Source organism: Lolium perenne, chromosome 1, assembly GCF_019359855.2.
Source record: "Lolium perenne isolate Kyuss_39 chromosome 1, Kyuss_2.0, whole genome shotgun sequence".
NCBI lineage: Eukaryota > Viridiplantae > Streptophyta > Magnoliopsida > Poales > Poaceae > Lolium > Lolium perenne.
Genome location: NC_067244.2, coordinates 60,262,764 through 60,277,018, shown reverse-complemented (window position 1 = coordinate 60,277,018; position 14,255 = coordinate 60,262,764). Strand labels below are relative to the sequence as shown.

General features: G+C 42.3%; 1 protein-coding gene across 3 annotated transcripts; it reads left to right on the top strand.

The window, feature by feature from the left end:
• Positions 1-1,452: 1,452 nt before the first annotated feature.
• LOC127294876 (metal tolerance protein 3-like) lies at positions 1,453-8,708 on the top strand. 3 transcript variants are annotated; one of them, XM_071827711.1, is made up of 13 exons: positions 1,453-1,516; positions 1,638-2,850; positions 3,416-3,518; positions 4,463-4,566; positions 4,649-4,905; positions 5,125-5,258; positions 5,367-5,454; positions 6,344-6,430; positions 6,758-6,882; positions 7,169-7,313; positions 8,035-8,174; positions 8,252-8,466; positions 8,563-8,708. In XM_071827711.1, exons 5-7 carry the CDS (start codon positions 4,812-4,814, stop codon positions 5,445-5,447), a joined length of 309 nt encoding a protein of 102 aa, XP_071683812.1. In that variant the 5' UTR covers positions 1,453-1,516; positions 1,638-2,850; positions 3,416-3,518; positions 4,463-4,566; positions 4,649-4,811; the 3' UTR covers positions 5,448-5,454; positions 6,344-6,430; positions 6,758-6,882; positions 7,169-7,313; positions 8,035-8,174; positions 8,252-8,466; positions 8,563-8,708. The 3 variants fall into 3 exon arrangements, with proteins under 3 accessions (XP_071683812.1, XP_071683814.1, XP_071683809.1); XM_071827713.1 differs by having other exon boundaries at positions 5,367-6,430; positions 8,395-8,466; XM_071827708.1 differs by having other exon boundaries at positions 5,367-6,430.
• The last annotated feature ends 5,547 nt before the right edge of the window (positions 8,709-14,255 follow it).

Here is a 14,255-nt window from a genome sequence, read left to right as displayed (position 1 = left end):
ACCGTAGAAGCTAGACAATTGTATCGATCAAAGTCTTTAAAGATGTCCTCTTCGTGATTAAGCTTGAGTCGATCGAAGTCCGGTTCTGGGGTACCGTTAAAAGAAGACTGCGATCGAATCTGGGCCTCTGGGAAGGTCTGGGCTGTCTCGAGCGAATCTCTCCGAGCTACACATGTCGTCCGTGTAGCTCCCGAACCATCGATCTTCACGCGCGCAGGCCAGGGTGGGACACGCTAGCTGTACTTATGCAAGCGTGTGAGGCTTTCGGTCAGTACTGCAATTTTTGACGAAAATGACCACCTGCCCCAGTATCTGAAGGTATAATAGCTGCCCCCCCATGGGGGTCTCACAAGGATTAGTGATTCTGGACCATTCGATTTGCACAGTTGGTTCATCTCAGCCGTTCATTCTGGGCAGGAAACAGCCCTCCTCCCACTAGCTAACCTCATGCAACGGCCGTGTGTTACCCGCCTGAGACTGCTCGTGGGTCCCACCTTTGGCCGGGTCCACTCGTCGGTCGCTGCGGCTGGGAGTTGGTTTGGTCATGTGTGGCATTAGCCTGTGGAAAAGATCTCCACCAGGGGCAATTTTGGGTTTTCCTCCTCCCTGCCTGAGACAAAACCAGAGAATCCCACAACAAACCCTACCCATTCGTCCTCATCTCTCCTCCCGCACCACCCTCCGCATCCCGCCGCCGCCCCGTGCCCTGGCTCCTCCTCTGCACCGGCGCCGCCGCCCCCGCCTCCTCCTCTGCGCCGCCGCCCCCGCTCTGCCTCCTCCCGTGCTCAACGCCAGCTCGCTCATCCCTGGTCCTCCCCGTCGAGCTTGCCGCCGCCAAGGCCGCCGCTGCTCCTCCTCCCCGCCCTCCGTCGGCGTTGGAGACAACGGCGAGGTTTGGAGCAGCGGGGGACTTCATCCCTCTCCCGAGCTGCTTGGCATGGAGTCCGTGGCCTCACTCCTTATTGTGTCCTTGTCTGCCCAGCCTCTCTCCTCCGCCTCCATGCCTCGTCCTCCTTGCTACAGCCCACTGGTAATTGCCCCCTTCTCCTGATTCCCCACCCAATCCATTCCAATTTGGCTGACATGGTTATTTGTTCCGAAACCAAGGACCTTTTCTACTCGTACTATGTGTGAGTTCTTAGATGGGGAACGAAAGGATTTCCTTACTGCTGAATGGAAGCATAGAAATTTGGATGCTAGAGTTAGAAGTAAATATTGATGTTCATATTTAAGGTTTTACTCATGTTAGATTCCTACAGATGTCTGTTCTTTTTGGCTATGTCATTTAGGTGATTAAGATCTGTAACTTTGGGCAACATATCATTATCATTGTCACTCTATTCTACAGATTTATGGGGTTCTTGAATGTAATTAGATTGTTGGATCTGCATGCTCTCATGGCTGGGCTTGTTTCTGGTGTTTGTTTTTTGCAACTGACTGGTTTATTACTTTTATGTTTAGGACATTTGAGACTGAGATGGTGATGCATGCAGCTATGAATATGAGATAAATGAAGGTACTGGTTCAGTTCTTCAACTGAAAATTTGTAAACTACTCATGACTTGTTCCTAACTGAAACTATATTATTTGTGATTTAAATGGTCAAATATTTGCTTATGGATGACATGGAACTCCAGATCTCTTCTCTTATATGAAGGTGTGGGATTTGCTCCACACAACAAGGTTTCGATGCTGTTTTCGAAGTTTTTGTAGTGACAAACGTTTTGCCCACAGGTAACCTGTTCTATCAAGTTGTAGTGGTTGTTTGCTGCGGTGTACTGGATGCCTTTCTTTCCTTTGGAGAGATAGAATTTATTAGATTTAATGTGTATGCTCTTTTGTCTTTTACATGTGTTAGTTTGTGCTATGGTAGATTAGAGATGTTGGTTTATGTTATATTTGATTCAAACATTCAGCTTGAAAAATAATAGCTGAGATGGAACTACTGTGTTGGTACTGGCAATTGAAAGATCCAACACTTTGATTTCATTCTCATCTTATGAGCAGGTAATTGCTAATATGCTCATACAGCCTATTTATGCATTTTGCCCTTCCCTGTTTTGCATCTTACATGCTTGTTTATGTTGATAAGCACAAGCTTCTACTATGTAAGCACATGCTTATTAGTTTTATCTACCCCTGTTTATCACGGTCATAATATTATATCGATGGCTATGTGTTGCATTTATCTCCACCTCATACTTTTGACACAAATATATAAGAAAAAGGCATTGCAAAATCGTGAGCGATTCGAAAACATAATTTTATTTTATTCTCAACCTTTCCCTCTGACTTGTGCACTTTCAGTTTACATCTTATCTGATGGACTTGCGTAATGGAGCCATCTCACGCTGATCAAGATTCACATCTTTTTTTCCTCTCTATTTTATGCTATGAAGGTCTCGGTTCATGTGCCCCTATTATTTGCAGGGAAGAAACAGAGAAAGGCCTGTTCGAGGACACTTACACGTACTAGGAATGTGCCCATGCTCATAGGCATGTTTTGTTCCTTGCTTAGTTCCAGGCCACTCCTTCCTCCTCTCATCTGTACTTCATTTCTTGTGTGAGATTTGGATGATTGTTCAAATTAATTTGGGGATTAATATATTTCAGAAGGCAAACTTTTCTTTAACTCACATAAATTACCCCAGATCTTAGTGCTAAATAACAGATTAGGTAATTTCCACATTTGTTTAGATTTCTTCTATTAAATTGTTCAGTTATCTTGCTCTTGGTTGATACCTATCATTGCTTATGGCTCTTCTACATTCATTTATGATATATATAGGATTAGGAATCTTGGATGATAATTATAAGAGTCGACGACACAGGAGCATGGTCAAGTGAGAGGTGAGGATTGCACTGATCAGGATCACTTCGTCCTAATTTTCTCTTTTGGCTTTGCGATTCCGTTTTGTAACTCTTCTTTCATTTGCTTAAGTTTCACTGTGGATGTATAGGCCTTTATAATCCTTTATAATCCTGTTTAACTATCTAAAACGAACTAAATCATCTGGTCTTAACTGATAGGATTACATGAGAAGAGATAAGTGTTTTAGTAAGAGCAAATTCAGTTCTCTATCGTTTAGCTAGAACGAGAAAGTACAGTGAAAAGTTTCAGATTTTAGATGCACAACAAGATAGCATTATTATGCAGTTTTGAAAAGCATATCTTACCGTATTTTACTACAGAGTATGGTGCATCATTAATAAATAAACTAAAAGCAATTATATTTCGATTGACGATATTCTCATGCTAGGGCAGTGTTGTTACCTCCTGGTGAAGTGATATTGGTGGTCGGCGCAATTTCATTCATCTTGTTTTGGTGTTTTCTACAACTGTGATGTACAAACTTTTATTTTTGGTTGGTGGCTAGGTGAATTTTGAGTTTTCAATGTTGCTATGTCTGTTCAGGTATGACATGGGAGTACAAGAGAATAGTGCTATGCTGAACCTGTGCCTTGCAAGCTTCTAATTGAATTGGAGAAGCTGAAAGTGTGTTTTGTTACTGCAAGGGGTGAGGTTTTTCTTCCATGCTGGTTGGCTGGATTTTTTTCAGTTTCTATTAGTTGATGTACAATTCTTTCTTTCCTCATATAATGATTGGTGGTAATAATAAAGAAGCCAGGCCATGTAATTCATATTCGTGACATGTGATTAGTCTAAGGAGCACATGTTTCCACGGAATTGACAGTTTTCTGCACGTTTTGTCTCTGTTATTCATCTATCTAATTAATCCTTCTTTAGCTTTTACCTTGCCTATGTAGATGACTTGACATTTTCTTAATAACTTGATATCTTAGTACATCGTGATGTTCCTAGCCTTGTGTAAAGTAAGCTGTTGTCAGCCACCTAGATTAGACACCGCGTCAGATTAAATTGCAGCTGCCACTTGTAGATACTACTAACTGCGTAACAAATATAAGATGTTTTAGTTGGCTGTTTTAGATCACCAAAATGTCTTATATTTTACGCTTGCGGTGGAATTTGGTAAGCTTCTGCAAACCTCTTTTTCAGAAACTTTCTACTGTAGCGAAAAACCCCACAACTCATTATCAAAGCCTTGTGCAAATCTCTTAGTAGTGCTAATTTAACTTGATGTCATATGCCATAAGCTTACGTGATAAGCATTATAATGTCATGAAGGGTCGATCGCCGTAAAACACGTTACCCATAAAAACGACACCGAAGTTCAACAACTAAGATCTCTAATGTCAGCACCAGAGGCGGTAACAGAGAAGATACATGCATGGTTCTGAATGTTTAGTATGAGAGAGTAGTGGAAGCACCTATCTCTCATATAAGTAGTATACATTGGCTGATATCTATTGGGATTTAATTACTTGTAGCCTGAAAGATTAACCTAAGAATTTCACTGAATGTTGCTGATGTTTCTCAGTTTCAGTTCATCTACTCAATTTACTTTCAATTTCGTAACTCGTGCTGCTTAATGTGCTGCAGGTAGATGTGGAGGTCAGGATCGTCCACACCTCGCCCTCCGGTGGCGTGGTGGCCGCCGAGTCGAAGGAGGCGCAGGCGCAGGCAAGCTGGGTTGTGCTGGACAGGTACTGGTAACAGTGTGACAGCACGCTAGCTGGATTTCTTCAGTATTAGCTGACTGTGTGTGTTGCATTTGCTTTTGCTCAGGGACTTGAAGCACGAGGAGAGACTCTGCATTTCCTAATATATTCTTATACAAAGGGCCCAGAGAAAAGATATCACATTTCTTTTCTCTCATACCAATGCAACATATGATGTTTGACTTGCCACCTACGTGATATATAGGACTTTCCTACATGTTGTTCATCTTATGGAGGTCCGCATCATTGCATTGCAGGTGGTTTTAACTCTATTTTATAGCAGCTCTCTAAGGGTTGTCTCAGGCGCCACTGGTGCTTTTTTTGGTAATTCCCCAATCTTATTTTGCTTAGGAGTGCCTACGTATAATTGAACATGCAGGTTACTTCCCCAATCTTCTGAATTTTTGGCACTGCTTTGGTTCTTCTTCAGAATTTAATTTGATATTGATGTGGCTGATAAGAGAATGCAAACTAGCAAATTAGGATGTATGTGAGGATCAACAAACTGCAATAGCCGTCTAAAGCTCTGAATTCTTTGTGCAGTTACGCTGGTGGGGCAGAGCGCTCCTCCGGAGATGCTGCAGATGCTGACTTACCTCGCCATGAAGCACGACGCCAACATGCAGCGTGTCGACACAGTCCGGGCTTACAGCTTCGGGGCTCTCTACTTTGTCGAGGTTAGTTCACATTGACATGGAATATGCATCTGAATTTATGTGCGCTCCTTCTAATCCTGTTGTTTTTTTCTAATTGCCATCTGATCGTGTGCCTATGGTCTGATGAAGGTATTATGTTGGCTTTCCAAAGGCACTGCAAGAGGATGGGAAGAACAAGAAATATGGGAAAAGATGCCAGTTATATCTTAATACACAGGTTATGCACTTATGATGCATACTCATGCGGTTTATTATGTCAGAAGAAAATACATGAGAATGCATGCGTTCCTGAGCAGGTTCAGTGTCACTATATCATTGATATTGACCATGCTTCTGGTACAAAAAATGTACAAATGGCACACCAATTCCTAAGTAGTGCATTTCCTTTGCTTAGAATCCTTTTCTATGTAGGTTCTTTTGGTATGCCTTTCTGTTAAGAACTTGAGTAATTTCAAACTATGGATCTTTCAATGCATATTTGAGCAGTGTGTCCCTATTTGGTATGTTGCCTTTGCTCATGTTCCTTCTCTAAGTGAGTAATTTCAAATTCGGGATCTTTCTATGAATATTTGAAGTTTGGTGTCAAATGTTTGCCTTTGCTCAGCCTTTCTCATCATTTTTGTTTTTCCTTATCAGGGCGTGAAACATTCATCATCATGGATTCCAGATTATGCATTCTCTTTCTGATGGCACCTAAGACCTAACGTATCATAAATAATAAAATAATCCGAAGTCCTTCACACACCTTGGCTGCGTGTATCTGCCCATCTTTCTTTTATTCAGAACAAACAGAGCAACGATATAGCTCACAGCTAAATCCAAATACACAACACGACAATACCTAGACCTGGCAATGAAAATTAGAAAGAAAGCACACCACAAAGTAATAGTAATAGTTCAGCTTTTGGTCTAAAACTACAAACAAAATTGCTTTGATACAATTTTATGATGTATGATTCTGATACCTACAACGTTCTCCTTATTGTTTTGCTTCAAAGATTACAGTGTTTATCTTTAAGATGTAGACTTTATTTACACATCATTGACTATTTAATTTGTCTTTCTCTGCTACTCTCTTCCAATTGCACGGGCCATCTCCACAACAGAGGTTACGTATAGTGTTGGAAATCATGCATACTGTCACCCTGCCATCATCAGCCATCTAGCGCTGCAGCCCTCTCGGCCCGTCTGAGGTGAGGTACATGAATCGATATATGTTTGGTACCAATTATTTTGTCTAGAGCTTATTCAGTTCAGCTCATCAGTGGAAGACGTTAAGCTGACCTGTATTGGTGGCCAGTATGTACTGAGTTACATGTGCATAGTATTACATGTGCATAGTAATATTCAGTTCAGCTACTCATCATTAATCCTCTTTGTGCGGTTTTCTGGATTATAAGATTGAGCATGGAGTGTGCCTTGCGAGAGATTTGACCATGGAGTTTACTAGATTTGATTTTGCCCCTTCATGATTTTGTTCTATTTAGCTCATTGGTTCCTTATGATCTTTGCTATTGAAGCATTAGCGGCCTCGATAGTACCAGCACCGGGATCGTCATCTAGGTTTTTGCCTACTGTCTCTAGACCGTATGTTGTGCCACAATGGACTGTCGAGAGATCAGCGGCAGCGAGATGCAGCCTACAGGTACTTTCTCCTGTTCTTTCCCCATCTGTCAAGTACTGATGCTCTTTACCTATTTTTGAAGGCGAACAAATTCAGTTCAACAAATTATGGCTCTATTTCCTAATCTGAAATGGTGCTTATGAGAACTTCGAATTAAAAATACACTACTTAAGTTTGCCACTAATTCTACTCTACAGTCTACATCTGTACATATTCCTATAGGACTGGCAACAACTATGCCGAACATAGAAATGAGGTGCAATTATTTTTGATAAGCTATCTAATGAGGTTTCCTTTCTTACAAAAGGCCCATTAGTTCGAGGAGATTGGTCCCTAACAACTGAAGCAGCCATTCAGTTGGCCTAAAGGACATCAACAACAATGGGAGCATTTGTGTCGACATATTGAAGGACGAAAGGAGCTCTACTCTAACTATTTCCAAGCCAATGAAGGTTTGTTCTTTTTTGGGTGGATAAACTCCACAGTTTCATATGTCAAGACTTAGAAATTTAAAAAGTACAGTGTTCTTCATATAAATTATGTAGAACATACTTTATATATGTGTACTAAATATGTTTCTTCGGTATACAAATTAAGTGCCCTGTTTTACTGAATTAGACCTAAACTTAATTACTTGTACTTATCCTGGTCTTAAAATATCATTGGTATCTGTAGATCAAGGAAAAAAATGCCAGTTTATTAATATTTATACTAAATATGCTATTTCCCCAAAAAAAAACTTTTCGCCGCAATGAGGCGAAATCTCAGGTCTGAATTCGCTTCTCATTTCGTTTTGCTGGGTAGATACTGCCCCGTTTACATATGAAAAATGGTTTATTTATTTGCTGAGAGTTCGTTAGTACATACACATTTGTTTTTCGAGAAAGCGCTTCCTTTTCATTTCATTTCATTGAAAAGATAGAAAAATGTTTACATCCTCCTAGGAGGCCGATTACAGGACATAGAGATGAACTATCAGTGCACATCCCAACTGGATGGCTGCACTACTCGATACAGGACATACACATTTGTTATCTTTGGTCCTTTGCAAATTCCAATAAGAAATTGCAACCCATCCATGTAATCTGGAATAAGAACTTTACTTATAGTACTTCCATGTTTTGATTCTGCTCTATAACTAGCACTTTTTTTTTTTACTTTTCTGCACTATAGGCAGAATAGGGAAGGCTTCCAGTTCAGTTACTTCCAGAGATGCATGGTTGATAACTGATGAGTTGTGAAGGCCCAGTTCACTTACTTACAGAGCTGACTGATAAGTGAGGAGTTTTGCAAGTGGTTTTCATCATAACATGGTAGGCACAGAGCAATTTCTTGGAAGTGTTGAAGTAAGAATATGTGCTTAGCTATTAATTTAAATGTGCATTCACAGAGATTAAAGCATGTGGACCGTCCGATTTTTAAGCATTAGCAAGGGGTTGTGGCCTTGTGGGTGACACCGTATGGGCAACACAATTATTCTTCACCGATCAGTTTTGCATGTTCAACATGACTTGACAAAAGATAAACTTGCAGATATGGAATAAACCCTGTCGAAGACGTGCCTGATGCTGATGGAAAGAAAAACATCAGTTGATTCCCCGTTAGGTGAGTATGAACCGTTCATGTTAAAATGATGCCAACTCTATATTGCTTACCGTCAACTCGGACCTAACGTTAAATGTTACGTGAATTACTTTTCAGGAAAGTTGTCTAATAGGTGACACGGGTCACCGATAGTTCTCTTCTAGCTATCTAGGTGCTGTAGAATCTTACCGTTCCACTCTTCTCTTTTGCTATGTATTGTACATATGAATCAACCGTACGATGCAATAGCTGTCTTCTGCATCTCTTCTAGCTGGTGGCTTGACCCTTCCGTGTCCTTCGTTCTGTACAATTGCTTTGCTTCATGTTGCTATCTTCGCTCTTATTTTTTACTTCTTAGTACTTTCTACTAGCTGGCATATTTGGTTTGGAGAAAAGACTTTGTACTAAAATGGATTATCATATTGGCAGCTTTTTTTATCACACTTATACGTCTATTTCATCTATTTTTGTACCGCATTTGATCTTTATAATCAATCCATTTAGTGCACAGTCATGATCTCTGTGTATTTGGTCTTCTGTTTTATCTTTTTAGTTGTACAACATATTCTACGGGGAGAGCAGAACTGAGTATACTAGACAACTGGAAAGTACATTTGAGGAGAGGATGCTATTCTTTCTAATGATATAATTTATTATATTCGTTAAATTAACGATTTTAAGAGAGTATTATATACAAAATAAATTTTCACACGATATCTACGGGGTCGTGCGCCAAGGCGCACATCTAAATCTAGTATTATCAAAAAAGACCACCTCGCAAGCGAATTGTTAGAAAAGACCACGTGCCACCGTTGGCTGTGGCGGCAAGTACCTTCCACCGTCTATTGTGGCGGCACGTTAGCTAGTTAACAGTGGGATAGCGAGCTAACGACGCTGGTGGGCCCTGCCGCCATGGTCACTGGCGGCATGCTGACGTGGTGAATGCCACCACCGGCTCTTGCGGCATGTCCTGCACTCGCTCACTTGCGGCAGCAACAGCTGGTCTCATCCACATACGGCCATACCGCACGCAGGTGGTGGGCTAGTGGCAGATGAAACAAGTGCCCGCTTGTGTGTTCTCATTAGGCCATCTCCAACGGGGTGACACATTGTGGACATAATTTACGTCTGTTTGCGCAAGAACACAAAAAATGGCCACATGTTCGCATGCGTCTGCCCTTCTCCAGCGATAGAGACGTATTTTTTTGAGACGTATTTTTTTACCGCAAGGACCTATCATGCATGATTAGGGAGGAAGAGAGGGAAAGATTCCATTTATGTGGCTAGGAGTGGCCAGCACATGGGTTTGCCCTGCATTAAAGGAGGAGAGAGATGCATGCAGGCCAAACGGATGCAAACGGACGAGCAGAAACTTCCGCGCAGACGCATTCTTGACGCATATTTGGTCCGTGTTTGCATCAGAACGGACGATGCGGTCATTTTACGTCCAGCCGCTGGAGCGCGTTTTTGTCCGCGCAGACGCAAACATACGTTTTTGAAAATACGCACGTACCCTACCCAGCGGCGCGATGCATAGTGTCTGCCACATTCGTCCAAACACAAACGCGGCTTAAATATTTGGCACGTTCGCGTATGCGCGAACGCTGCCTAGACAGCACGGACGTCTGCACGCTTCTCGCACGGGCCCGCCTAACAACGCCAGAGATGCTTCGTCTTTAGCGCGGTCTAACTTACGGGTGGCGCGTTGCAGCTTTCTGCGCCAAACTAATGGCGCGCCTCGCCTTCCGCGCGCATGTGCTGGTGGGCGGCGTCACAGTGGTAAGGCATTGAAGGCTAAGTGGCGCCCGAGCCTTTTCCGGTTCCACACGGCTGCGCCCATCTTCTCAACCGCACCATTGCCAGAGCCCGCCGTATCCACCCGACCGATGCCATGGGTAAGTCTTGGCCATTTCGCAAGACGAAGAACGACCACGAGGCTAGCGGCTCACGGTCCGGCAAGAAGCCGCGGGTAGGGCGGTATGTTTCGCGCGCCGCCTCTGGGAGGAAATCCGGCCAGTGCCATGGCCGGCTGCAATCGTGCCTGGAGGAGGCTGGTACCGCAACTCCAGGTGAGTTTCAGTCCCTCCTGTGCCACGCGAGGACCGAGAACGCCATGACGAGGTCATCGACCTCGTCAGCGACGATGAGTAGTAGTCCATACCTAGGTTTTAGTAGGCCTTGCTGGCCCTTTTTATTTTCTAGAGCATTTTAATATATTTTTACAAATATGTAAATTATGGTTTTCAAATGGGGAAAAAATATTATGCGTCGGGCCGCTGGGGACACTGATATTATGCGTCGGGCCGCTGGGGACACTGATACGTCTCCAACGTATCTATAATTTCTGTTGTTCCATGCTTGTTTTATGACAATACCTACATGTTTTGCTCGCACTTTATAATGTTTTTATGCATTTTCTGGAACTAACCTATTAACAAGATGCCGAAGTGCCAGTTCCTGTTTTCTGCTGTTTTTGGTTCCAGAAAGGCTGTTCGGGCAATATTCTCGGAATTCGACGAAACGAAGACCAAACATCATAATTCACCGAGACGGACCAGGACACCGAAGGGGAGTCAGAGGGGAGGCCTGGGGCCTGATACGTCTCCGACGTATCGATAATTTCTTATATTCCATGATACATTATTGATGATATCTACATGTTTTATGCACACTTTATGTCATATTTATGCATTTTCTGGAACTAACCTATTAACAAGATGCCGAAGTGCCAGTTGCTGTTTTCTGCTGTTTTTGGTTTCAGAAATCCTAGTAAGGAAATATTCTCGGAATTGAACGAAATCAACGCCCAGGGTCCTATTTTGCCACGAAGCTTCCAGAAGACCGAAGAGTCAACGAAGTGGGGCCATGAGGTGGCCAGGAGGGTAGGCGGCGCGGCCCCACCCTTGGCCGCGCCGACCTGTCTCTTGGGCCCCTCGCGACGCCCCCTGACCTACCCTTCCGCCTACAAATAGCCTTCGTCGCGAAACCCCCAGTACCGAGAGCCACGATACGGAAAACCTTCCAGAGACGCCGCCGCCGCCAATCCCATCTCGGGGGATTCAGGAGATCGCCTCCGGCACCCTGCCGGAGAGGGGAATCATCTCCCGGAGGACTCTACGCCGCCATGGTCGCCTCCGGAGTGATGTGTGAGTAGTTCACCCCTGGACTATGGGTCCATAGCAGTAGCTAGATGGTTGTCTTCTCCTCATTGTGCTTAATTGTCGGGTCTTGTGAGCTGCCGAACATGATCAAGATCATCTATCTGTAATTCTATATGTTGTGTTTGTTGGGATCCGATGAATAGAGAATACTTTGTTATGTTGATTATCAATTTATATCTATGTGTTGTTTATGATCTTGCATGCTCTCCGTTATTAGTAGATGCTCTGGCCAAGTTGATGCTAGTAACTCCAAGAGGGAGTATTTATGCTCGATAGTGGGTTCATGTCTCCGTGAATCTGGGGGAGTGAGAGAAACCTCTAAGATTATGGATGTGCTGTTGCCACTAGGGATAAAACATTGATGCTATGTCCGAGGATGTAGTTATTGATTACATTACGCGCAATACTTAATGCAATTGTCTGTTGTTAGCAACTTAATACTGGAAGGGGTTCGGATGATAACCTGAAGGTGGACTTTTTAGGCATAGATGCATGCTGGATAGCGGTCTATGTACTTTGTCGTAATGCCCAATTAAATCTCACAATACTCATCATAATATGTATGTGCATGGCCATGCCCTCTCTATTTGTCAATTGCCCAACTGTAATTTGTTCACCCAACATGCTGTTTATCTTATGGGAGAGACACCTCTAGTGAACTGTGGACCCCGGTCCAATTCTCTATACTGAAATACAATCTACTGCAATACTTGTTCTACTGTTTTCTGCAAACAATCATCATCCACACTATACATCTAATCCTTTGTTACAGCAAGCCGGTGAGATTGACAACCTCGCTGTTTCGTTGGGGCAAAGTACTTGGTTTGTGTTGTGCAGGTTCCACGTTGGCGCCGGAATCCCTGGTGTTGCGCCGCACTACATCTCGCCGCCATCAACCTTCAACGTGCTTCTTGACTCCTACTGGTTCGATAAACCTTAGTTTCTTACTGAGGGAAACTTGCCGCTATGCGCATCACACCTTCCTCTTGGGGTTCCCAACGGACGCGTGTCGAACGGAAAGACAATACATCAACCACGCGCATCAAGCAAAATTTCTGGCGCCGTTGCCGGGGAGATCAAGACACGCTGCAAGGGGAGTCTCCACATCGCAATCTCTTTACTTTGTTTTTGTCTTGCTTTATTTTATTTACTACTTTGTTTGCTGCACTAAATCAAAATACAAAAAAATTAGTTGTTAGTTTTACTTTATTTACTGTCTTGCACGCTATATTAAAAACACAAAAAAATTAGTTACTTGCATTTACTTTATCTAGTTTGCTTTATTTACTACTGCTAAAATGGGTACACCTGAAAATACTAAGTTGTGTGACTTCACAACCACAAATAATAATGATTTCTTATGCACACCTATTGCTCCACCTGCTACTACAGCAGAATTCTTTGAAATTAAAGCTGCTTTACTGAATCTTGTTATGCGAGAGCAATTTTCTGGTGTTAGTTCTGATGATGCTGCTGCCCATCTCAATAATTTTGTTGAACTTTGTGAAATGCAAAAGTATAAAGATGTAGATGGTGACATTATAAAATTAAAATTGTTCCCTTTCTCATTAAGAGGAAGAGCTAAAGATTGGTTGCTATCTCTGCCTAAGAATAGTATTGATTCATGGACTAAATGCAAGGATGCTTTTATTGGTAGATATTATCCCCCTGCTAAAATTATATCTTTGAGGAGTAGCATAATGAATTTTAAACAATTGGATAATGAGCATGTTGCACAAGCATGGGAAAGAATGAAATCTTTGGTTAAAAATTGCCCAACCCATGGACTGACTACTTGGATGATCATCCAAACCTTTTATGCAGGACTGAATTTTTCTTCGCGGAACCTATTGGATTCAGCTGCTGGAGGTACCTTTATGTCCATAACTCTTGGTGAAGCAACAAAGCTTCTTGATAATATGATGATCAATTACTCTGAATGGCACACGGAAAGAGCTCCACAAGGTAAGAAGGTAAATTCTGTCGAAGAAACCTCTTCCTTGAGTGATAAGATTGATGCTATTATGTCTATGCTTGTGAATGATAGGACTAATGTTGATCCTAATAATGTTCTGTTAGCTTCATTGGTTTCTCAAGAAGAACATGTTGATGTAAACTTCATTAAAAATAATAATTTCAACAACAATGCTTACCGGAACAATTCTAGTAACAACTATGGGCCATATCCTTATAATAATGGCAACGGCTATGGTAATTCTTATGGGAATTCTTACAATAATAATAGGAATTCACCCCCTGGACTTGAAGCCATGCTTAAAGAATTTATTAGTACACAAACTGCTTTTAACAAATCTGTTGAAGAAAAGCTTGGGAAAATTGATATACTTGCTTCTAAAGTCGATAGTCTTGTTGCTGATTGATACGTCTCCGACGTATCGATAATTTCTTATGTTCCATGCCACATTATTGATGTTATCTACATGTTTTATGCACACTTTATGTCATATTCGTGCATTTTCTGGAACTAACCTATTAACAAGATGCCGAAGTGCCAGTTGCTGTTTTCTGCTGTTTTTGGTTTCAGAAATCCTAGTAAGGAAATATTCTCGGAATTGGACGAAATCAAAGCCCAGGGGCCTATTTTCTCACGAAGCTTCCAGAAGTCCGAAGGAGAGACGAAGAGGGGCC

What these genes read in the sequence shown, in the direction of transcription:
- LOC127294876 (XM_071827711.1), top strand. Translation starts at nt 4,812, where the DNA reads ATGGAGGTCCGCATCATTGCATTGCAGGTGGTTTTAACTCTATTTTAT. An exon ending in CGCCACTGGTGCTTTTTTTG is followed by an intron (nt 4,906 to 5,124) that starts GTAATTCCCCAA and finishes TTCTTTGTGCAG; the next exon opens with TTACGCTGGTGGGGCAGAGC. An exon ending in GGGCTCTCTACTTTGTCGAG is followed by an intron (nt 5,259 to 5,366) that starts GTTAGTTCACAT and finishes GGTCTGATGAAG; the next exon opens with GTATTATGTTGGCTTTCCAA.